The 23,853-nt window shown below is 37.6% G+C and overlaps 1 protein-coding gene across 4 annotated transcripts; it reads left to right on the forward strand.

The window, feature by feature from the left end:
* On the forward strand, window positions 1-23,327 carry NT1 (Neurotrophin 1). Of its 4 annotated transcripts, XM_028309242.1 has the most exons (9): window positions 3,296-3,934; window positions 12,111-12,435; window positions 13,048-13,088; window positions 16,001-16,181; window positions 16,636-16,825; window positions 20,443-20,592; window positions 21,168-21,338; window positions 21,950-22,073; window positions 22,158-23,327. In XM_028309242.1, exons 1-9 carry the CDS (start codon window positions 3,449-3,451, stop codon window positions 23,223-23,225), a joined length of 2,736 nt encoding a protein of 911 aa, XP_028165043.1. In that variant the 5' UTR covers window positions 3,296-3,448; the 3' UTR covers window positions 23,226-23,327. The 4 variants fall into 4 exon arrangements, with proteins under 4 accessions (XP_028165041.1, XP_028165040.1, XP_028165043.1 ...); XM_028309240.1 differs by lacking the exons at window positions 3,296-3,934; window positions 16,001-16,181; window positions 16,636-16,825 and adding exons at window positions 1-625; window positions 13,466-13,655 and having other exon boundaries at window positions 12,111-12,473; window positions 12,951-13,134; XM_028309239.1 differs by lacking the exons at window positions 3,296-3,934; window positions 13,048-13,088 and adding an exon at window positions 1-625 and having other exon boundaries at window positions 12,111-12,473; window positions 15,998-16,181.
* The last annotated feature ends 526 nt before the right edge of the window (window positions 23,328-23,853 follow it).

Raw genomic sequence — 23,853 nt, forward strand, 5'->3', positions numbered from 1 at the left:
TCCGCGCCGAGGCAAGGAAAGCGCCGCGCGCATCGCCCTCAAACAAACCACCGGAAAAATAATGCGGTTCCTCCAAAACATGTGAATTTTAAGTGCATTAAAAATTATGATATAAACAATATTAGTAAAAACATTAACAATGGCGTGTAAAAATCTAGTTCTAGTTCTGCTCGTTGTATCGTGTTTGAAAGCTGATGATGATTTGAGAGACTTTGAATTTTCGGATAGTGATGATGAGGTGATGATCGCGCAGGAGTCGAGGCATTACCAGACGTTCGTGAAACCTCCGGTGAGGATAGTGAAGCCGACTGGTGTCACGAATTCTCATCGGCCGCAGTATAACTTGGATTCCTTTGAGGACGATGTGGCCCTTGAGGAGTTGGAGGAGTTGTTTGAGACTACGACGAAGAAGGCGTACAAACCAGCTTATAAGATAAGGTCTAAGGAGAGCATGATAAAGGAGGCTGTGCTGAGGGCGCTGGAGAGGAAGGATCACGTGGGCAAGTTCGCACAGATCCTGCCCATCATCAGGGCCATGTCGGGAAGCCAGAGGACGGCGCTGGCGTCGCTGGTGGCCAGCCAGGTCACTACTCCTCCGGGTAGAGCGCCGCTCAATCTTGCACAGGTAAGAATATTGTATTCATACTTTTGATTGTTATTTGTCATCATTGAAAGAGAGTATCCTGAAATTCGACTAATACAGGGTTCTCTAGTGTGAATTTATTACTTAGCAATCAAGTAGTAGTACAGATCTAGACTACACAATATTTGCAGTATTATAAACGAGAGATGGGAATAGTTTCATTAAAATGGTGGTTTGTAGTTTCAAGATTTTCTAGTTTCTATAATCTTGACTTGATTGAGTAACTCCATAGGTTTAAAGCACGAATGTGTTTTTGACTTGCTTTTCACAGTAAATATCTGACAACTGTTCATTTAATATACACCGCTTTGAACTTGTCTACTGTACTAATAAAAAAATGATTATTTTATCAGACCCTCATCTGGTACATTAAAGTAATAAACAAAGATACAAATTCTTGCTCTGAATGTGCGATCTGGAGCTTAAACTAGGGCCACCCTGTATTTCAGGCCTCCTTCTAATCAAACCCAAGTCTCCAGTAAGCCGCATCGTTAAACGTATTTTATAGGACCTTGATTAAGAACTAATTACTAATTTCTCATTTCATTATCTATTAGAAAGCACTTATATCGGTATCCTTCCGTTTGGCCAAATTACTTTTCGCCAAATTTCACTTCGCAAACAACTTATCGCCGAAGTTTCATTTCCCAAATGAACTTTTAGCAACTGTACTTTTCGCAACTAATTCATTGGGTCAAATTATCATTTGGCAAAATTTTACTTGGCAAATGTTTATACAGGGTGACAGGTAAAGCGATACATTCCTTGATAGGGGTTAAAGTAGAGCTTATTTGCAGTCATTTAAGTCATATGACACCATGTCCGAAACTTGTTCATTTCCAAGTTATTCAAGATTTAAGTATTTTTTAAAAAATCTCCTGTTTTTATGGTAAAATGTACCCTGGTAATGAAGAATACGTAATAATGTTAACTCTTTTGTTGTATTCGTATAGCTAAATAATAGGATTAACATTTTAAATTAAAATTTGCAAGAAAGAATCGTCATTACTTAAGTTAAAGCTAAAAAACCATGTATCATTTTGCAAAAAAAATTAGTTTTAGGTAAATAAACGAAGAATTTCCAAGAAAAAATGTATGGAATGTTGTGTACAAATTACAGAACTTAGTTCCTTGATTCATTAGCTATTCAAAAAGGTACAGGTGTTTAACAAACATTACATCATTATTTTTTATTTGAATTTAAACGTCTAGTAGATACTTTCATAAAAAAAATTAATTAATAAAAAAGTCACACTAACAACTATTCTTGGGTCTCAATAAATGNTACCAAAAACATACTTACAGTTAGCAAAGAACTCGGTGACACTGGTTAAAATTAAATACACCCGAGAAACCATTACTAAGAATATGAAAGTAATTACCGACCATGTTAATGAACAATTAGTGCAAGTTTTGACACCGTTCCGCGATATTTCTCTGTCTCGAGCCATGTTATTGAAGCAGGTAGTAATCAGGACTATTAAATATCTATACTGCCTACATCATCATCATCATCATCATCTCAGCCATAGGACGTCCACTGCTGAACAGCTTCCCCTAATGCTTTTCACGTTGCCCGGTTGGTAGCGGCCTGCGTCCAGCGCTTTCCTGCTACCTTTATGTTGTCGTCGGTAAAAATTGTGGATAGACGTCACACTGCTTGCCGTCATAGAAAAAAAAACACAAAGTTAAAGCTTTTGGACTGAGGCCTTTTCCAGGGCGCTCATACGGGCCACTACCACCACTTTGGGATAACGGGCTGGTGTTGAGAAGAAGTGGAGGAAGAAACTCAGTCACCTCTTTCACAATTTGCTGTAGATAGCGATTCTTGCCCAGAATAATAGTCTTACCTAATGAGATCCGCAACGCATAATGCAAATGAAGAAAAGATAAGATCTACAAATAAAAAGATAGCTGTTCATGTCTTATTTGAACTAAGAAAGATATTGTAATTATACAAGTAAGTAGAAGTCAATAAAAAAAGATAAAGCCGTATTCTTTGAAGATAATAATGAAGCTTTCTAAAAGCTTCACAAAGAAAACGATAACGTTAACGTTATACACAAAGGTTTATACTCTATAATGGTATATCGCCAAGTCATTATTAGCTATTCACATCAAAGTCCGTAGGCATACATGGCCGAACAATACCGGCCATGATATAACTACTGACCAACTTACTTTGCGGTCAAAAAACACGTTTGGTCATACCGAATCAAAGCGAAGAAAGTCCAATCTATTGGAAAATGTAATGTGCCGTAACTTGACCTCTATAGCTTTCATAACAATGTCATAACACCTATAATCTGTGAAAGCATCTTCGTACGAAAACTGTAGTATCATCGCATCTTACTTTTTGCAAACAAACATTTATTTGCAGCAGCTGAAATGATACCTGGCATTGTAGCCGAAGAGATAAGGCACATTTTTGTCCATAAGCAAATAGAAGAGGTGCAAAGTTAAAGTTTCGAGTTAAACTCTTCAATAGTTTTACGCAACGGGATTGTTAGGGCCATTGTCGATGATGACGATAAGTAGATGACTTATCAAAATGTGACCGATGATGGGTGACCCAGCGGTGAAAGTCGCGAGTTCCGGCAGCATCTGACACCTGTAAATATGAGATGAGTGCGCCTGTGTGCGTGTATAGTATGCGCACGCGCTCACTCCGCGCCGAGGCAAGGAAAGCGCCGCGCGCATCGCCCTCAAACAAACCACCGGAAAAATAATGCGGTTCTTCCAAAACATGTGAATTTTAGTGCTTTAAAAATTATGATATAAACAATATTAGTAAAAACATTAACAATGGCGTGTAAAAATCTAGTTCTAGTTCTGCTCGTTGTTTCGTGTTTGAAAGCTGATGATGATTTGAGAGACTTCGAATTTTCGGATAGTGATGATGAGGTGATGATCGCGCAGGAGTCGAGGCATTACCAGACGTTCGTGAAGCCTCCGGTGAGGATAGTGAAGCCGACTGGTGTCACGAATTCTCATCGGCCGCAGTATAACTTGGATTCCTTTGAGGACGATGTGGCCCTTGAGGAGTTGGAAGAGTTGTTTGAGACTACGACGAAGAAGGCGTACAAACCAGCTTATAAGATAAGGTCTAAGGAGAGCATGATAAAGGAGGCTGTGTTGAGGGCTTTGGAGAGGAAGGATCACGTGGGGAAGTTCGCACAGATCCTGCCCATCATCAGGGCCATGTCGGGAAGTCAGAGGACTGCGCTGGCGTCGCTGGTGGCCAGCCAGGTCACTACTCCTCCAGGCAGAGCGCCACTCAATCTTGCACAGGTAAGAACATTTTATTCATAGGTACTTTTGATTGTTATTTGTCATCATTGTAAGCAATTATCCTGAATCCTGAAAAAAATGGACTAATGCAGGGTTTTCTGGCGAGAATTTATTACTTAGCAATCAAGTAGTAGTACAGATCTAGACTACACAAGATTTGCAGTATTAAAAACGAGAGATGGGAATAGTTCAGTTGAAATGGTCGTTTGTGGTTTCAAGATCTTCTAGTTTCTTATAATCTTGACTTGATTGAGTAACCCCATAGATTAAGCACAAATGTGTTTTTGACTTGCTTTTCACAGTAAATATCTGACAAATTTTCATTTAATATACACCGCTTTGAACTTGTCTACTGTACTAATAAAATTTATTTTATTTTATCAGACCCTCATCTCTAACATTAAAGTAATAAAGAAAGATAAAAATTCTTGCTCTGAATGTGCGATCTGGAGCTTAAACTAGGGCCACCCTGTATTTCAGGCCTCCTTCTAATCAAGCCCGAGTCTCCAGTAAGCCGCATCGTTAAACGTATTTTATAGGACCTTGATTAAGAACTAACTAATTACTAATTCCCATTTCATTCACTATTAGAAAGCACTTATATCGCATGCAAACAATAAACAATGGTGACCTCAATCTTTGATATCCCTCATTGGATGTTACAATGACGATCAGCTAGTTTCCATTTTGACTGAGAAACGCGTTATTAACTATACTTCATATCCAATTTGGCATACTGCTGAAGCAGTGAAAGAAGATTGGCTAGCATTAGCAAATCGAATTTTTCTAATTCGCGCTGCAGAACCCATCTAAGGGTAGTAGATGAGCAGTTCTAATTAATCTTTCTTAGGGACACTAAATGCCCCAATTTTCCATATTCACCATTAGCAATTGGCATATTGAAGCAGTGAAAGGGGGTTGGCTAGCGTTAGCAATCCACTTGCCTTAATTCACGCTGGACCCATCGATTTCTAAGGATAGTAGATGACCAGTGTAATAGGAAAAATGTGTATGAAGTAATGAAATGCGGGCAGCCCTCATGTGAACAACATCTGCATCACAGGAAAAAGGCACAAATTTTAATAGGTACATCTCTAAACTAACCATAGAAAATCATAATTTCTCACCATACACTATCCCGAATCTCAATTTGAAAACTACCTAAATCCCTTATTTTAACTACCCGAAAAATCACATGACTATACATACAATCAGTAGCAAATAAGGCTGACCAAAACGAACCACTTTTTAAAATAACTGCAAATCATCTACTCGTAAGTACTACATAAGTAGGTACTCCACAATAGACACAATCCGAGAGTATGTCGCCGTATATATTTTCAACTACCAGGACGCATAGTAGCCGCTTGCGTAAGCAGCTTTTACTTCGTGGAAATAAAATTCGCGAACATATAAAATTTTGAAAGTAATCGGCCGTAAACGCAAAGTCGCGTGTAATCGCCATGTAAGATGGGCTATAGTATCTTTATTGCAAGAGTTATCTGTACGAAGTTGGTCTATTAAGCCGTTTCGATTGTTGGTAAAGTATTTTGAATGTAATGTATCTGATAATATCAATAAGCAATCTGTTCTGGTACATCGAAACACAAATACTTATGTATTTCCATCCGTATCATTTTATTTGCAATATCGAAGATCGAAGGTTATGTAAGAAACATAAATATAAACGAAGGTAGAGCTTTTGTTTCTAATAAAAATATCATCAATTAAATGAATAAGCCATAATTTTTTTGCGCATTGTTCGTAGGTAGATCAAATTATTATGTACGAGAGAAAATTGACGGTATCATTAACTATTATGTATAAATGATGTAACAGATGAGTTTGATATAATTTGTCAGAACTAGTTTAGATCTCACTCAAATAAATTAAGATTGACGTAATAAATTAATCTCGGAAGCCATTTTAATAAGTAGGTTTCGACCGTTCGAAGAGAGTTGTTTGGTGTCGAGATTAGATATAATACGAGTGATAATTATATTGTAACTATTGGTGATTATAATAGAGCCAGTTATTTTCATTATTTTTATCCCCGGTTGTTAGTTAGAAATATTCTTAATGCCTAACCACTTCGTACCCTAAAAAGCAGGACCAAAACCGCAAAATCAGACTATGAGTAAATTTTTTGTAGAAATTTCATCAAGATAAGTATTTTGAAGACCGAGCTCATTTTCATTCCACTGCTGTTATCATTGCGGTTTTAAAAAAATAACACATATAAAAAAAAAACTAGTAAGCTTTGACTTTAAAAATGCTGACCTCACGTTTGTAACACAAAACTGGACTGTTACATTTTATTGAACGAGTAACCCCGAGAAAACAAATAACACGTAGTCTTTGACACCGCATGACTACAGCCTGTTAATGAAAGTGTACTACACTGTAGGCCAACAAAAATGTTCCACTTAATATTTCTCTACAAACTCCGCGAACAAAGTTCTCACGTCTCGAACTTTTTGTTTGCTTGTTTCTTCAAAAGATGTCGCAATTATCCATGTGAACGGAAAATGCTTTTGGATTATTAGTTTTTTAAAGGCATCAGCGGCAGAATTTTCACCAAGACTAGAAAATTACCTTTTGTTATAACTACAATTACGTGCGATAAAAACACATGTTTTAAGTAAGTAATTTATTGTAGCTTCAGTGTCTGTGTAAAGCTGAAGTGATTAGACGATTTTAATGAGAAAATATAAAATGAATAAAGATCTAGGAAACCAGTGGCTCTAAAGTAGGGTACCTAAATACTCGTATACCTACTATTATGTAGGCATACTCGCATTAACCATCTGAAATGATCAAGGTGACAGTCGCCTATGGTTTTGGCTTCGAATTGCCCTAGAGAACCCTAGTTCGATCTCCAACGACGATAATATAATCGTCTATCAAGGTCATAAAACTAAAATTAAATGCTTTTTGCAAGTAGTTTTTTAACGTAATGAGTTGCATCTCAAACTTGTAATTATAATAAACCTATTTGTAATAAACTACTATAGTAAATCATGTCAATGAAAACCCTTTGGAAGAACGCGACTACTGTAAGCATATTGTTTTTGAAAAGTCACTTCGATGTAATTAACTAATGAAGATTAATATCATTTGTTACATCGGAAAACGCAGCCAACAAAGTAATCATATAAAGCCTAATTGCCCAATGAAATGATACAGGCCGCGTTCTCTCGCGGCCCATAAATATTCAGTTACTCGAGAAATACTTTATGTCCAGTGGACTATGTCAGAGCGGATTCCTTACATCGCGAGCTGATGAAAGCGAGCTAAATTTAACTGCAGTTTTGTATACTAAGCAAAACTACAATTTATGTAAGTGCCTCTACTGTAGAGTCAGTTTAAACTGTTTGAAATAGGAGACTGAAACTGCGTAAAATATTTTGGTGCTCTAATACTTAAGTTTTTATTTTTGTTTATTCCTAGATATTTTTTGGCATGATAGGTAGATTATGTTATAATATTTACACACTAAAACAACTATGATTAGACTACAGTAATAGTAATAAATCTTCAGTCTAAATACTTTGTACAGTGGGCTATAAATAGTTGGCAAATTAGTGTAGTGCATAAATGTAGTGTTTTTCTAATCCACTGTAATTTGTTTTACATAAATATGCAATGATCTAGTAATATTTTACATAAACTGAATTCACATAACATCAGACGATCAAGATAAAAAGCACCGGTTATGATCAAATGATAATTAAATAATTATGAACATTGTCATGCCCGTGATTTAAACGACGCAAATAAAATTAGTTTATTGGGTATAATTATTTCATCGGCTTGCAATGCGCACGCGCCGTTAACTTTGTAACAATATATCCGTAGGAGTCGTGTCTAGGAATCAGCATATCGTGGAATTGAAGTATGTTAACGTTACACTTCCGTAACATTTCTAAGCTCGAATGTTGGAGAGCTAGACCAAGTTTGTTCCAAAGTGGAGAGCAGAGATGTGTTTGAATAACCAATCAGGCCGCTGGGGCAGGAAAGTTCTTGAGTGGCGACCACGAGCCGGAAGACGTAGCGTGGGCAGGCTTCCCACTAAGTGAAGGTCGCGGGAGGTGCCTGCATGCGAGCGGCGCAGGACCGATCTTTGTGGAAATCCTTGGGGGAGGCCTTTGTTCAGCAGTGGACGTCTTTCGGCTGAAACGAACGAACCAATCAGGTTTTGCTACTTCCATGTCATCTCTGCTCAGCTTCGGTTCGGAAATCTGTAGGCCAAGATTACGCGTCGCGATAAGCGTTTATCACGCCTTTTTATCGATTTTACATTTGTCGTCTAAAATCATCGATAAGACTTTATCACGGCGCGCATCCTAGCCCGGCTGATTGGTTTCAAATTCAAATATGTCAGCTCCTCTTCTCTCCAGGATTCTAACTCTCATGAGTTATAGATTCTGGATTCGAGTCCAGAGTGAAACTTACTATTTATTTGAGGAGTATAATTATGTATACCATAGTAGGATATCTCAAAAGCTTTCAATTTGTTTCAAAAGAAGAAATGCATGTCACCAAGCTCACTAAGCATCGTTCTTCTACAATCGTTACCTTCATATTATTACGTTAGCTTTGTTACTTTTGTTAGATTAAATAGACAGCAATAACAATATCAACAAATGGCTCCAGTAAATTAGTGGTTAGTGGTTCAAGGAGTGTGTTTAATTTTCGCCAATATAATGACAGATACTAAATATCTTTTTCACTATAACAAGTATTTGTTTACTGATTTTTTTTTATCGTCATTGATTTCACATTGAGTTTCTTTTATGTCACGCAGTGTATTTCGCTAGCTTATTGTCCGCGATTTCTTTTGTCCGATAGGGGTTCAAATAGGTCATACTTAACACGACAATTTAACGCTCTTTGTAAATAAATACTAACAAACTGACAGTTTTTAGACTAGTTGCCAATAGCACGACTAATCGGTAGGATTGCAACATTATTATTTTCGGTTATTTTTTAGCAAAACTACAAAATAATTTACTTAAGTAGACATTGTTTATGACGAAAAGATAAAAGATTAATATTTTTATTTACTAGATGCCTAAATCGTCATGAAAAGTTCAGATGTCACTACTAAGTAGTTTTTACTGATAAAAACACTATTTCTAAGATTTCTATTGTTCGAGAATCGTCACCCTGGCTTAGAAAACATAACATCTCAAACGCAATGCTGGCCACAAAAAGTGTATCACGATTATGTTGCAAATCTGCGCTCTAATTCGATATCGCCAAGAATACGCGTGAAAATATACGCGGGGACAAAAAAACAGCCCAGATTCAGATATCTCGATTCAATCATAAGAGAAATAAGTACAGTAAGTTGTGTGCCGTGAACTCTATAAAAATGCCTATTATCACCACCACCTAAATAAATAAAATTATGTCCTTTCAATTTTAAATTCCTTTCATTTCACGGTTTTGTGTGGAGTGCAATAAAGATTACGGTTTGAACAATACTATTATTTTGTACAATTTTACCTACTTTAAATCTACCTTATATTATGAACCAGTCTTAACTAGCTTGTTACATTTCACGTAACTTTATGAAATAAAGTAATAATAGAGCTACCGAAGTGATTGATGGACATAATTATTTTTAATCTTTCACAATTCCGACTCTAGACATTTGAATCATTGAAATTGCTATTTCCTGTACGCAAATGTGACAGGCTGTAGTTGATTTTGAAAAATATAAAATCGCAACAACTACAACAAAATAATAATTTACTGTGTTATTAAAGTCGTATTCATGATTTGTGAATAATTAAACTAATTATGATTAGCTTTAATTGAGTGGTAAAATGTCGATTATAAAACCTGTCAACAAAAACTTAGCATGTCAATTATAAATTGACGGAAGGCATGTCATATCGCGTGCGCTCAGTTTCCGAGAGGAAACAAATTATTGGTTAAGTTGTTAACATACTCAACGATTAACTCTAATTGGGGTATGAGCTTGTGTTTCATTTATTTTAACGCATTATACTTTTTGACAATCGTATTTTTTATACAATTTAAATACTTTTTGAAATGTGCTGAACTAAACTGATGTCTATGGGCGACGGTAATTCCGTTTGCCTCCTGTCACATAAAAAAGGTAAATCGGGAGGCTTAAATGTTCAGGAGTGGACCTCTTATGGCTGAAATGATGATGATGAAACGAATGTAAAGATTTAAATGCTGGTAGATGAAACAGAAAATATCTTTCATCGTCTCATAGGTACTGAACTAGGAGTTAGGACCAAGACAATTAAAATAATAGTTGCAGCCTGTTACCATAGAATAGACTATTTGACAATCGAAACCACACCAAAAGACACTTGATTCTGGTCTTAAAAACTTAATTAATTTTAGATTACCTGTAAATAAGATTTTTGGTTGCATTGTAATTGAAAAAAGTAGTTTAATTAAGTTGACAAAATAGTGTCACTTGCAAAAATCAAACTATGGAAAAAATGTTACAGAATCTATGGTAGTCTCGTTCTGTCAATTTTAAAAAGTACGTCAATTGATTGGTTAATTAAATAATAATAAATAATAATAAATAAATCTTTGGACAAAATCACACAGCGCCAGCTAGCCCCAAATTGCGTCAACAAGTCTATTTACAAAAAAATTGCTTTGAACGCAACAGATCCCAATACGGTCAGATGAATAAAGAAGATATATTTTTAAATCTAAATTATACAAATAAGTAATTTGCTTAGATCGAGACGATAAAAATTGCTGTGTTGTTTCCAAGATGGACAATCAAGGGCAGATATGTACCATCCTAGACCGCATCCCACTTAACATCAGGTGCGATTGTGGTCAAATACCTGCCTTGTTAGGCATAAAAAAAAAAAAAATCTAACATCTCACTCGATACGGACGCGTTATAAGACTTCCGGTAATGCAGTATTTTGTTCGTTAACACATTAATTCGGCGCTACTCGCGATAATTCGGTTTAAACTTTCCCTTGTCATGGTTTCCGAGATGCAGAGCGGCCGTTACAGTTACATCACTTTCATTTATAACGTTATTATCAAATTATCAAATTATCTGCGCTGTGAGAGATCATTTGCATTCCTTGATGTGGCTGTGCTTTGGATATCACCAATTAAGTAAAATATTTGGAATAAGTAATGGACGATACTTAGGCTGAGTTGCACCACCTAACTTTAACCGTGACTATAACGATAACCGGTGTTTTTTGTATGGAGTTTTTTGACAGATTTTTGACGTTTGTCAAAGTTAAAGTAAGATGGTGCAACCCAGCCTTAGTGTAGGTAACACTAATTAATTTTTTGTAGAGACTATTATGGATTATTTGTGTTCTATTATTTTAGTTTTTTCGACACTGTGTGGTTTCCTATAAAATTATCTGCATCTTTAAATAGGTACATCTAGGATGCCTCAAATTTTTCAAATAACATAAATTGTTTATAACTAAAGTGCGTGTGTTCATGAATTTTCCACGTACATAGCCTCGTGTGTTTGTCTTTACAATTAAATGTTAAAAATACAGTTGAATATAATGGCAGATATAAATTAATTAACATGATATCATCAAAGGTCACAGAACAACAATTTTGTGCACCGCGGGCGCGGAGTAAAGTGTTATATCTAATCTGGGACTAGGTTTTCTCATTGCCTTGACCCTTGTATGGTAAATGATGTGATTCAATTAACTTTACAAAATTCTGAATATTATGATAATATTACATAATTAATGATAATAATATTACTGATAATATTACTTCGTCGGCCGTTTGGTGTAGTGGTTCGAAACGGACTACTATTCCGGAGGTAGCGGGTTCGATTCCAGCACAGTACAAACATTTGTGTGCATGAACATATTTGTTTGTATTGGACTGGGTGTTTTCTATGTATAATAAGTATGTATTTACAAAAAATAAAAGTATTTAAGTATGTTTATATCCGTTGTCTAGTACCCATAGTACATGTTTTGCTTAGTTTGGGACTAGAAGCGCAGTGTAAATGTCCAAGGATTTATTATTAAACAGATTTTGAAGTGCTAAAATACGAATAGTTCGTCCACCCTAGCACATACAAGACACAACTCACTGTGCTCTTACTACATGTACAATAATCTGAAAACATAATTCAGTCATACTGAACTTGCTAACTCTATCATTCCAGGTGAGGTCAATGTTCGGCAACAACGCAAACACAACCACAGACCTCATGCTACCAATACTGCTAGATATGGCAAACCTCATTCGCCGCGCTGACAGGTCCGGCAAACAGTCTAGAGAGGTCCGGATTTCCATGCCACCTGCTGCACAACTCCTGCGCAGGTCGTTTACAGAAGACACACACACAGATGAAGAGGACACTACAGTGACAGAAAAAGCTAAATCAACACCTAATACTATCATTAAACGCAGCCGCAGAATCGTTCCACGAACACAAGCCAAAGATATCGCACACGATCACAACAGAACAGTCGCCAATGACACGAAACTGAACAACACTGAGACAGCAAATAATAAAACAGATGAAGTAAGTATGAGGAATTTATCAGGTGATCGGGTGTGATTTGAAAGCAAAACCGACTGGGTTTTGAAGGCAATTGTACTGTAAAGATCATTAGGTATGTCAGTATAGCTTAGTGATTTAGACGACAAGTAAGTCAACATTGAGAGGGATCTCAGCTATAGTAGTAGTTTACAAAGTCTGCTGGATCATACAGTTCAACAGATCATTAGTAAATAATACCTATAGGTAATCAAAAGTAGTTGAGAAAGTGACATGCTCTCTACAGATTACAGGCCTGACAGAATTAAGAAACACGTAATAAATACGTCGGTATAATCTTTTCAAAAAAAGATGGCTCAGTTTATGACGTTTTCAATTTGTTCTACTTGTGCTCAGTACATCCAATTTCATACAACACATAAAATTTGCCAGCATTATTTATTTGTAATTTTATCACAATCCTCGCATCCAAATCTATCATATGAATTTCTAACATTCCAGAAGAACGTCACCAAGTCGTCTACGACAGAAGCACCAACAATCCGAGGAAGATCAGTCGGCAGCAAGATTACTAGCGACAACAGCACCCTGGACCTGACAGCGGATTCTACCAACCAGACCCTCGCCCAAGACCTACCGGTGGCCGAGAAGCTGAGGTCTCTGAATAGATATGTGGATAGAAAAGGTTTGGATACAAATGACAAGTATGTCAAGTAATTTTACGGCATACAACAGATATCCCGACAATTAACTCCAAGTTTAGCATCAAACAAGTGTCAATGATATTATTATGTCCCTAATTTTTTTTAAAGTAACCATAAATGGAAGAAACGCCAAATCAAAATGGCACAATTTAGGTGATCTTATCACTAGGAAGCTATCACACCTGAAGGTGTAATGCATAATATTATGAAAATATTGTGGCATGGAGCCTAAGACCGAAATGAATGCTCTCTATTGTAATAGTTGTTTGTCTTTAGCATACATATTTAGATAATACTTTCCTATAATTTCAGGAAACCTAATCCGCCGCGGCACGTACCCGCCCAAGCCGTCTCTAGCCCGACGCACCACCGCGGAACCGACCCTGAACCCCATCAGCAGGAGACGGCCCGCCCCGCCGAGGAAGCTGCCCAACCCCGCCGACCAGGCCAAATGCGAGCTGTTCACTAACACACTCTGTCTGCACGCTGAAGACTATCCGACGTAAGTTTTAGAAACTATTTTCTATCAAGCCTTATTTTACTTAATAATTAAAGACACCAGATGTATCTGGATATACATGTAGGAGTGCAGGGAACCAAACAAATAGGTTCTCAATGGCATATATTAATGTGGCAGGGGCTGTAGAATGGAACTGATGATTAGCATACGAAGAGGTTACTCTTTTTACTCTGGTAAATTCAAGAGGCTTCTGGCAGTGGATACTAAATGATCTGATTATGATGACAGCTCACTATCACATATGATTAGGCTCACTTGGACTCATAGAACACATTCAATATCCTATAGATAGATTATGTCAGCCCGACGGATTAGCAAGCTGAAGTGGCAATGGGCAGGGCACATAGTGCGCAGAACTGACGGCCGATGGGGCAGCAAGGTTCTGGAATGGAGGCCGCGTACCGGAAGGCGCAGCGTGGGACGTCCACCTACAAGGTGGACCGACGACATCGTAAAGGTAGCAGGGAAGCGCTGGATGCAGGCCGCTACCAATCGATCAACGTGGAAAGCATTAGGGGAGGCCTATGTTCAGCAGTGGACGTCCTATGGCTGACATGATGATGATGATGATGATGAGATTATGTCAGTCTAAAGTATTATCTATGTTTTATCATTGTGCTAAAATAATTTCCTCTTTCTACACCTTAATAGTTTCCCTATACGATACTTTCATTTTTTAATGCTTTTCTTCTTTTTTCAACATGCCAGCTCGACTTAAAAGCTTTAAGCTCTACACAATAGGTCATTTTACGACTTCAACCTCATTGGCTATGAAAAGCGAAGGTCACCGTTATGCAACGAGTATAATGATGGCATAAACACCGGACCGGAGGCGAAAGTGCTCGCAAATTACTCGAATCGCACTGAGGAGTCGCATCATCAGACCAAAGCGATCAGTTCGCGTTTATGGGAGTGTTTACTGTGGCAATAACTTACTGTAAATAGAGGTTCATTCTGAGTGCAATGGAAAAGGTTATTTTCTCTTCTGAATGCATGAGAAAGGTCCTTTAATGGAGACCGTCAGTCTGAGGATAAATATGATTCGATTAGGGTAATATCTATCCCATCAAAAACAATACTTGTCAAAAAAACCAAGTCNACATGATTTAGCATGAATTATCATGAATAATATTAACTACTTATTTACCTCTCAGTGTCTTGAGGCAACTTAAAAAAGTGCATTCTGTGTTTTTATTATTATTAAGGCAGTTAAATACTGCACAGTATTTAACACCATTTTCTTTATTTTCTTTCATCATACACAAGAATACGCCTGCGTGAGTCAATGCTCGCTCGTATGTGAGGCCTTGTCGAATAGTATCCTGTAGGTGGGCCATCGTGCGTGTTTTGTTTTCGATGCAAACTCGCGGAGATGAACAGGCCTGGTGTGGCCGTGTGTACATTGTACAATCACATGAAAACATAACTCAGCCATACTGAACTTGCTAACTCTATCATTCCAGGTGAGGTCAATGTTCGGCAACAACGCAAACACAACCACAGACCTCATGCTACCAATACTGCTAGATATGGCAAACCTCATTCGCCGCGCTGACAGGTCCGGCAAACAGTCTAGAGAGGTCCGAATCTCCATGCCACCTGCTGCACAACTCCTGCGCAGGTCGTTTACAGAAGACACATACACAGACGAAGAGGACACTACAGTGACAGAAAAAGCTAAATCAACACCTAATACTATCATTAAACGCAGCCGCAGAATCGTTCCACGAACACAAGCCAAAGATATCGCACACGATCACAACAGAACAGTTGCCAATGATACAAAACTGAACAACACTGAGACAGCAAATAATAAAACAGACGAAGTAAGTATGAGGAATTTATCAGGTGATCGGCTGAGATTTGTGAAAGCAAACGCGACTGTGGGTTTTGAAGGCAATTGTGCTGTAAAGATCATTAGGTATGTCAGTACAGCTTAGTGATTTAGATGACAACTAAGTCAACATTGAGCGGGATCTCAATTGCAGTAGTAGTTTACAAAGTCTGCTGGATCATACAGTTCAACAGATCATTAGTAAATAATACCTATAAGTAATCCAAAGTAGATGAGAAAGTGACATGCTCTCTACAGAATACAGGCCTAACAGAATTAATAAATACATAATACATACGTCAATTTAATCTTTTCAAAGTCAGAAGACGGCTCAGTTTATGACGTTTTCAATTTGCTCTACTTGTATTACGTACTTAGTACTTACATCCAATTTCATACAACACTGATAAAACTTTGCCAACATTATTTATTTGTTATTTTATCACAATCCTCGCATCCAAATCTATCATATGATTTTCTGACATTCCAGAAGAACGTCACCAAGTCGTCTACCACAGAAGCACCACAAATCCGAGGAAGATCAGTCGGCAGCAAAATTACCAGCGACAACAGCACCCTGGACCTGACAGCGGATTCTACCAACCAGACCCTCGCCCAAGACCTACCGGTGGCCGAGAAGCTGAGGGCTCTGAATAGATATGTGGATCGAAAAGGTTTGGATGGAAATATCAAGTCACAAATTTTAAGGCACACAACAGATACTCAGATTAACTCCAAGTTTAGCATAAAAAAAGTGACAATGATAAAATAATTATGTGCCCACTTTTTTCAAAGTAACCATATAATAATATGAAACAACAAAAATTTTGGTAACCTTATGACTAGGAAGCTAGCACACCTTCACTAATGTGAAAACATTTTGGCATGGAGCCTGAGACCAAAATTAATTCTCTATTGTACTGTCAGCCTCAAATAGTGGCCAAAAAGTTGACAACACAACCGTAACAAAGACATGTTGCGAACTTTTTGGCTACTTTGGGTGTCACGAACTATTTGACGCTGACTGTAATAGCTGTTTTTAATCCCCGACGAAAAAACGACGGTGTGTTATAAGTTTGTATTGTCTTTAGTATTAATTTTTAGATTGGCTTTTTTCTATCTTTTCAGGAAACCTAATCCGCCGAGGCACGTACCCACCCAAGCCGTCTCTAGCCCGTCGCACCACCGCGGAACCGACCCTGAACCCCATAAGCAGGAGACGCCCCGCCCCTCCGAGGAAGCTGCCCAACCCCGCCGACCAGGCCAAATGCGAGCTGTTTACTAATACACTCTGTCTACACGCTGAAGACTATCCGACGTAAGTTTTGGGAACTATTTTCTATCCATGAAGGTTTAATTTGACCATCACTGGTTGGGTTTTTATTAGTAGTCAAGCCTGGCTACACAGGAGTTGCAGCGGTGGGAACGAAAGGTGAGAATAGACCCAAAATTTTTTTTTCTATCAATAGTTATAATGTTCCTGCCACATTAGAATTTGATGGGGTAATAGACTCTTTTCATTCTGCTAAATTCGAGAGGGTCATGTATCTACTGTCGATAATGGTGCCAGTGGTAACTTGGGTTCATAGATCACATTCTTTCCTTTGGGTTATGTCCAAAATATTAAACGTATGCAATATGCATGCATACTACAGCAGACTACCGTAACGTATGCGTAACTTCATCTCTCTCTTTCTCTACCTTAATAGTTTCCTTTTATGATGCTTTCATTTTTTAATGTTTTTCTGTATTTTTCAACATGCCAGCTAAACGTAAAAGCTTTAAGCTCTACACAAAAGGTCATTTTACGACTTCAACCTCATTGACTATGAAAAGCGAAGGTCACCGTTATGCAACGAGTATAATGATGGCATAAACACCGGACCGGAGGCGAAAGTGCTCGCAAATGACACGAATCGCACTGAGGAGTCGCATCATCAGACCAAAGCGATCAGTTTGCGTTTATGGGAGTGTTTATGGTGGTATGACTTACTGTAAATAGAGGCTCAATCTGAGTGCAATGGAAAAGGTTGATTTCCCTTCTGCAAGCAATTGGCCTTTCTTGAATGCATGAGAAAGGTCCTTTAATGGAGACCGTCAGTCTGATGATAAATATGATTCGATTAGGCTAATAACTATTAACGCCTATTGCATTTTGTAAAGTCTGAAACAGATTTTGATTTCCGTTGTTAAAATCAAAAATATTTAAGCAGTTTAGACCACAAGTGGCACTTATGAACGTCAAAATGTAAATAATAAAAAAGAAAAGGTAGCCCTTTTGTTATAACACAAAAACAAACCCCTATAGCTCACAAACTCTGGTTGATTAACTGAACGATTGATTGGAAAACGATTGTCACAAGTGCGAATAATACGATAATACCACCTATAACAATATTCGTGACTGCTTATAATGTCCAGTAATTTTGGTCAGTCATCGCACACAAAAGCGTCTTACAAAGCGTTTAATTTCATTGCCAACTTATTGTTTGCTTAAAAACAGCTTTACTATTTCTATTTACTTTCTCACGGAGATAAATATCTTGAATGGCGTGTAAATGACTGTGTATAGTGTATTTGTGAGAAAGTACACAGTCATATTTTATTGTCTCTACTAAAATGGACGACAAAGTGGTTTTGAATTGTCACGCAGACGTTTAACTTTTATTTTTTGAAGTAGGTACCGACCAAAGTTTAAGACACGCATAGAATTTGGTTTGTCATAAAATTACTATTTCAGTAAAAGGAAGAACCATACGTATGTATAATAAGTTAAGAAGGAAGTAGTTTTGTGGCTTTACATAACAAACGCTTATTAAAATTTAACGTAGAAAAAATGCAGGAAGAATCTACAGTCGGTTACACGTATGCAATCTAACAATGGGATTCTTAGTTATAATGTGATTTTGTTTGTTGTTAAAAAAAGGCACGCAATAAGAATTCGTTGCCTGCTGCTGTCTTTCCCGAAGACTATAATCCGGGCCTTTTCAAGGCGAGAGTGAATAGGCACTTACAGGGCAGATATGTACCATCCTAGACTGCATCCCACTTAAGATCAGGTGCGATTGTGGTCAAATATCTGCCTTGTTATGCATAAAAAAAATCATAAATTTAAATTCCCAAGAAAACATCATACTCAAGTCAATATTTTCGAATTTGTATTGCACAAATTCCTAATGCCTCGGCCGCACTCATCGCGATAACCCGAAAAAGTGTAGCCCAGTATTAGCGTATACTTCGGTGCTTTTTTGCATAGATATGTTACGGCTAAAGATAGGTGTGAATATAAACTTAAGATTAGCCGGCTAAACTTAAGTTTATCTTCGACGAGGTGTTAATGTTAGTTTCTTCTATCTTTAGCCGGCTAAACTTAAGTGTNTCGCATGAAAACACGAGTAAATTAAATTATTTAGTGCGATGGCCAAGTCAATAATTTATGTAAAACGTTAAAGATTTCCTGGCCTGGACTTGGTATTACATGGATCTCACAACTTTTTACGGTAGAACAACTGAGTTGCGAGACTTGGTTTTTTTGACAAGTATTGTTTTTGATGGGATAAATTATACCATTTAAATACCCTTAAGCTATTTCACTTCCCCTGTGAATGCCACAAAACTCAAAGGCGTGAAACGGGAAAAAAAAAAAACAGAGAAAAGAAAAAAAAACAAAAAAATAAAAGAAAATGGTTGAAGATTTATTGACGACCACATGCTGCCACGCAAGTCACGCAACAAAAACGTGATTTCACCCTTGGAACTGGACTTCACCACTTTGATTCCTGATTTTGATTTTGAAGAAAGTGATTTATAGCTACACACTACAAAGGTCAAGCCAGAGAACAGAATAAATAAAATAAAGCAGGCCCAAGACGACGCTAAACGGAGTGCCCGGCGTTTTGATTTCCACCCATTGCCTTGGTTTTTTGGCATGAAGATTAACTGAACGATTGATTGGAAAACGATTGTCACAAGTGCGAATAATACGATAATACCACTTACAAAAATATTCGTGACTGCTTATAATGTCCAGTAATTTTGGTCAGTCATCGCGCTCAAAAGCGTCTTACAAAGCGTTTAATTTCATTGCCAACTTATTGTTTGCTTAAAAACAGCTTTACTATTTCTATTTACTTTCTCACGGAGATAAATATCTTGAATGGCGTGTAAATGACTGTCTATAGTGTATTTGTGAGAAAGTACACAGTCATATTTATTGTCTCTACTAAAATGGACGACAAAGTGGTTTTGAATTGTCACGCTGACGATTAACTTTTATTTTATAAAGTAGGTACCGACCAAAGTTCAAGACACGCATAGAATTTGGTTTGTCGTAAAATTACTATTTCAGTAAAAGGAAGAACCTTAAGTACGTATAATAAGATAAGAAGGCTTTACATAGCATACCCTTATTAAAATTTATTAACAATTTAACGTATAAAAAATGCAGGAAGAATCTATGATATAATGATATAATGTGATTTTGTTTGTTGTTAAAAAGGCACGCATTAATTAATAATGGCAGTTAATATCATAAATTAAAATTTCCAAAAAAATATAATTCTTTAAGAGTTTGTATTGCACAAATTCCCGTTAAACCCACCAACTGTCCTACTGTTTGTGTTTCGTGCGAATGGGTCCATTCATCACAATAGTCCAGCGGATGACAGGGTGCGAACCGACCCTTGTATCGGCAGTCTGACAATGACACTGTTGACTCAATAACTCGACAGTGTCAGCCATTAAACAACAAGAAATAATGCCCGTTTTCAGCATCAATCCCTAATTTTTAAGTAACCCCTATGACACCAAAATTCCTGTTATTTGTTACCATAGGGGTCACTTAAAAAATAGAGATTGATGGTGAAAACGGGCATAAGACTCTTTAAATTCCTCTTCTTTAACCGTCACCTACTGATCATTTACTCCTTGTTCCAGGGAAGCCATAGTGCAGTCCATCCGTCGCAACAAGGCAGCGGCCGGCGCGCTGCTGGCCGACTTCCGGGACCCTGGAGATGGCGCGGTGGACGGAGTCACCGCCGCCCAGGAGGCCAAGTACACGGCTGAGCACTACTTGGTGTCCAATAGGTGAATATGATTTGTTAACTTGAAGGCAGCTGTGAGAACTGAAGATTATAAATATCAACCACGGCAGTTCAACTCCGAAGAAATCATGAAGCTTTTGATGAACCTTACGATAGTTTGATGTTAAAGAGTAGGCTTAGTCGGATTGGAAGATAGGTATCCAAGAGCACTGAGAATGAAGCTCCAGACTCCAGATTTTTCAAATTAAATGTATACAGAGCATTTTTTCCGGAATCTAGCTTTATTATTCGACGACCTTACACTATCATAATATTAGGTTGTGATTACAGAATAAAAAGTCTAGACTGCGTTATTCTGTCACGTTGCCCCCGATAGTAGAAAAGGCGCAGTTGGTGTTAGATGCGCCCTTTTAACTATCGGCCTGATAATAACTTATTTCAAAAACTAAAATCAGTGATATGGGTACCCATTCTCTAGACGGTTTGTTGGAAATCTACTCGTATTAAAGAACAAGCACCTCAAAATTTGCAATAGTATACGAAACGAGGTTAACTGTCAGGAATGTAACTTTATCTAGGGCTGCAATAATCATGACAATTTGTCAACTTTTTTTTCAGACGAGGCGACACAGCCAACCGCGACTTCGCGAGCGCGGGCGAGGCGGGCTTCATGTGCCCGAGCACGGTGAAGTATGCGCGGCCGCAGCGAGCGCGTGCCACCTCTGGCCAATGGAAGTACATCGTCAACACTGGGGAACATACGCAGACTTTACGGCTGGAGAAGTGCTTGTAAGTAAACACCTACAGAGGCAACATAAGGCCTTTAAGACAAAAAATCTAAATAAAATTTAGAACCAGACGCAGGTTAGCGTACCATCCCTATATTGTTGACATTCCACCAGCTCTTTTATAATGCGAACAGCTAGGGACTGGAATTCGCTGCCCGCTGCTGCCTTTCCCGAAGACTATAATCCGGGCCTTTTTAAGGCGAGAGTGAAGGCACTTACAGGGCAGATATGTACCATCCTAGACTGCATCCCACTTAAGACCGATTGTGGTTAAATACCTGCTTTGTTATGCATAAAAAATGTAGATATAGACAACGGCACATCAAGCATCAACACTGTTCATTATGTATTGTATGTCATTGTAACAGGTGCTAATGTGTACTGAGTATGTTTGAAGCTCGATTTATATTTGGTAAGCTTAGAAGACAACTGACAAAATGAAAAATCTTTCAATACTCGTGTAATGGAGATCGTACTTTGTGACACTCTTGGTTTAGGACCAGCACTGTCCGCCATAAGCTAAAATAATGATAATTATTATTGGTACACAAACTAAAATATCAAATTGTAAAACTGCAATATTTTTTTTCATATTTTGTTTTCTCGTTTCAGGAAGCCAAAAGAGTCTTGCACTTATCTCACGGACAATTTCAAATCTAAATGCGTACAAGTGTATAACTACCACCGACTGCTTACCTGGGATCAACAAAATGGGCTACACATGGACATTTTTAAGGTATAAAATCTTTCGCAAGTGACAAAATATAATTATGGTAGGTATTTATCCAAAAAGTTAATATTACTTTAAATTCTTTTTCAGGTGCCAACGTGTTGCTCATGTCACATAGAGGGCTACAGTGTATCTTTCCCTCCAGTGGGCCACCGTGTACACGAAACCTCTGCTGAAAATGTTCCTGAAGATTTGTCATCAGAGCACGGAAACCACGCCTTTGAGTCTGTACAATCTAGCATCCACAGACCAAGCGTTAGCAAGAGCCCACCGTTTACTCACGGGAAGCCTTTAGAGACATTCCCACCTTTCAGCGACACTCATAACTTAATCTCTGGAGTTTCATTCAGCAATTCTAAACTTAACGATAACGAAGACAACGGCAGTATCCCTCCTTCAAGCCCCATGGACTCTTACGGAAACACATACTTTCCCGACTCCTTCAATCAGGCTAGTTCAGTAAGAAATATAAAAAGACCTCTATCAGCCAGAAGCCCAGCGGCATCAAACAATTTTGAAACAATAACATTGCCAAGTTACCTAGAACCACCCACGCCATCTGGGCCTGGATCGTATACCTTCCTCAAGGAGACTCCAAATAAATACAAGATTACAGGCAGTCAGTTTAAAAGGGGACCAGTAAGACCAAGCCGAAGACCGATTAGAAAGAAAATCTCAGGGCCTGACGATTTGTTGTCATCTGGAACGTCAGCTGTAGAATCTTTCACGGACAGTCATTTGGAGACAATGGAAGATTTTAATGAAGAGTCAGAAGAGCCTGATGTTGGCCAAGCGACTGTAAACGTTAATCATCCTCCTCCAAAAAGAGTCACAATAGCCCCTAAGCTGCAATCCGTGACGACTGAACTAATATCGACAACATTTAGGCCTCAAGATCAAACCAATGTCATCAACGAACATTTTACATCGAATGGAAAGAGAGTAAATTATAATTACCACCCAATAATAGATTTCTTCGGTGAAGATGAAAAGGAAATTGACAACGAATCAATAGACAGAGAGGACAACGAGGGCAGTTACATTTCGCCTGTACAGTCTGAATGGAAGCCAATTAATAACCCACCTCCAAGAAATGTGCAAACAGCTAATTTAGCTGGTAGAAAAAAACAAATAATGGATACCGTTAGTTATTATTAATATTATTATAATTATTAAGTAGCATAATAATACAACATGTGTATATCAATTTTAGTTAATACCTACATCTTTAAGAATTTTGCTGTAAGATTTTCACGATCAAACCAAATTGTAAATTATTATTATTTAATTTAATTTATTTCTTATTTATTTAAGATAATTCAATAAAAATAGTGTAAGGATGAAAGACTTGCCAGTTAAATAAATTTTATGAAATTCAGAATGACTGTTTCTTAACTTCCTGTTCAACTGTCTGAATGAGAATTGTTATTGAGTTTCATAACCACTATTAGTTTCGAAGTTAATTATGACCCAATACATTTAGTTTAATCTCGCGCCAACAAAGCCACCGAAAGTGAAAGTGTAATGAACTTTTTACCGAGTTGAATGTTCGAATCATGAAGTGGTATTCTGGAGCAATTTATTGGTAAACGTTTTGCCTAACACCACAAGTATTATGTAAGCTAATAAGCTGGCTTTGTGGTGGAATATGAATTAATACATTGTTTAGCCGCAGAAAACGAATACGATTTAGAAAATTTGGAATTGAGAAAAAAATAAGAATAAAATATATATTATAACAAAACATTTATTCGAATCAAAATTAAATAAGACATTAACAATTATC

The sequence above is a fragment of the Ostrinia furnacalis genome, unplaced genomic scaffold, assembly GCF_004193835.3.
Source record: "Ostrinia furnacalis isolate ACB-3 unplaced genomic scaffold, ASM419383v2 OfSCF2663, whole genome shotgun sequence".
Classification (NCBI taxonomy): Eukaryota; Metazoa; Arthropoda; class Insecta; order Lepidoptera; family Crambidae; genus Ostrinia; species Ostrinia furnacalis.

What these genes read in the sequence shown, in the direction of transcription:
- NT1 (XM_028309240.1), top strand. Translation starts at nt 140, where the DNA reads ATGGCGTGTAAAAATCTAGTTCTAGTTCTGCTCGTTGTATCGTGTTTG. An exon ending in CGCCGCTCAATCTTGCACAG is followed by an intron (nt 626 to 12,110) that starts GTAAGAATATTG and finishes CTATCATTCCAG; the next exon opens with GTGAGGTCAATGTTCGGCAA. An exon ending in TAGATATGTGGATAGAAAAG is followed by an intron (nt 13,135 to 13,465) that starts GTTTGGATACAA and finishes CTATAATTTCAG; the next exon opens with GAAACCTAATCCGCCGCGGC.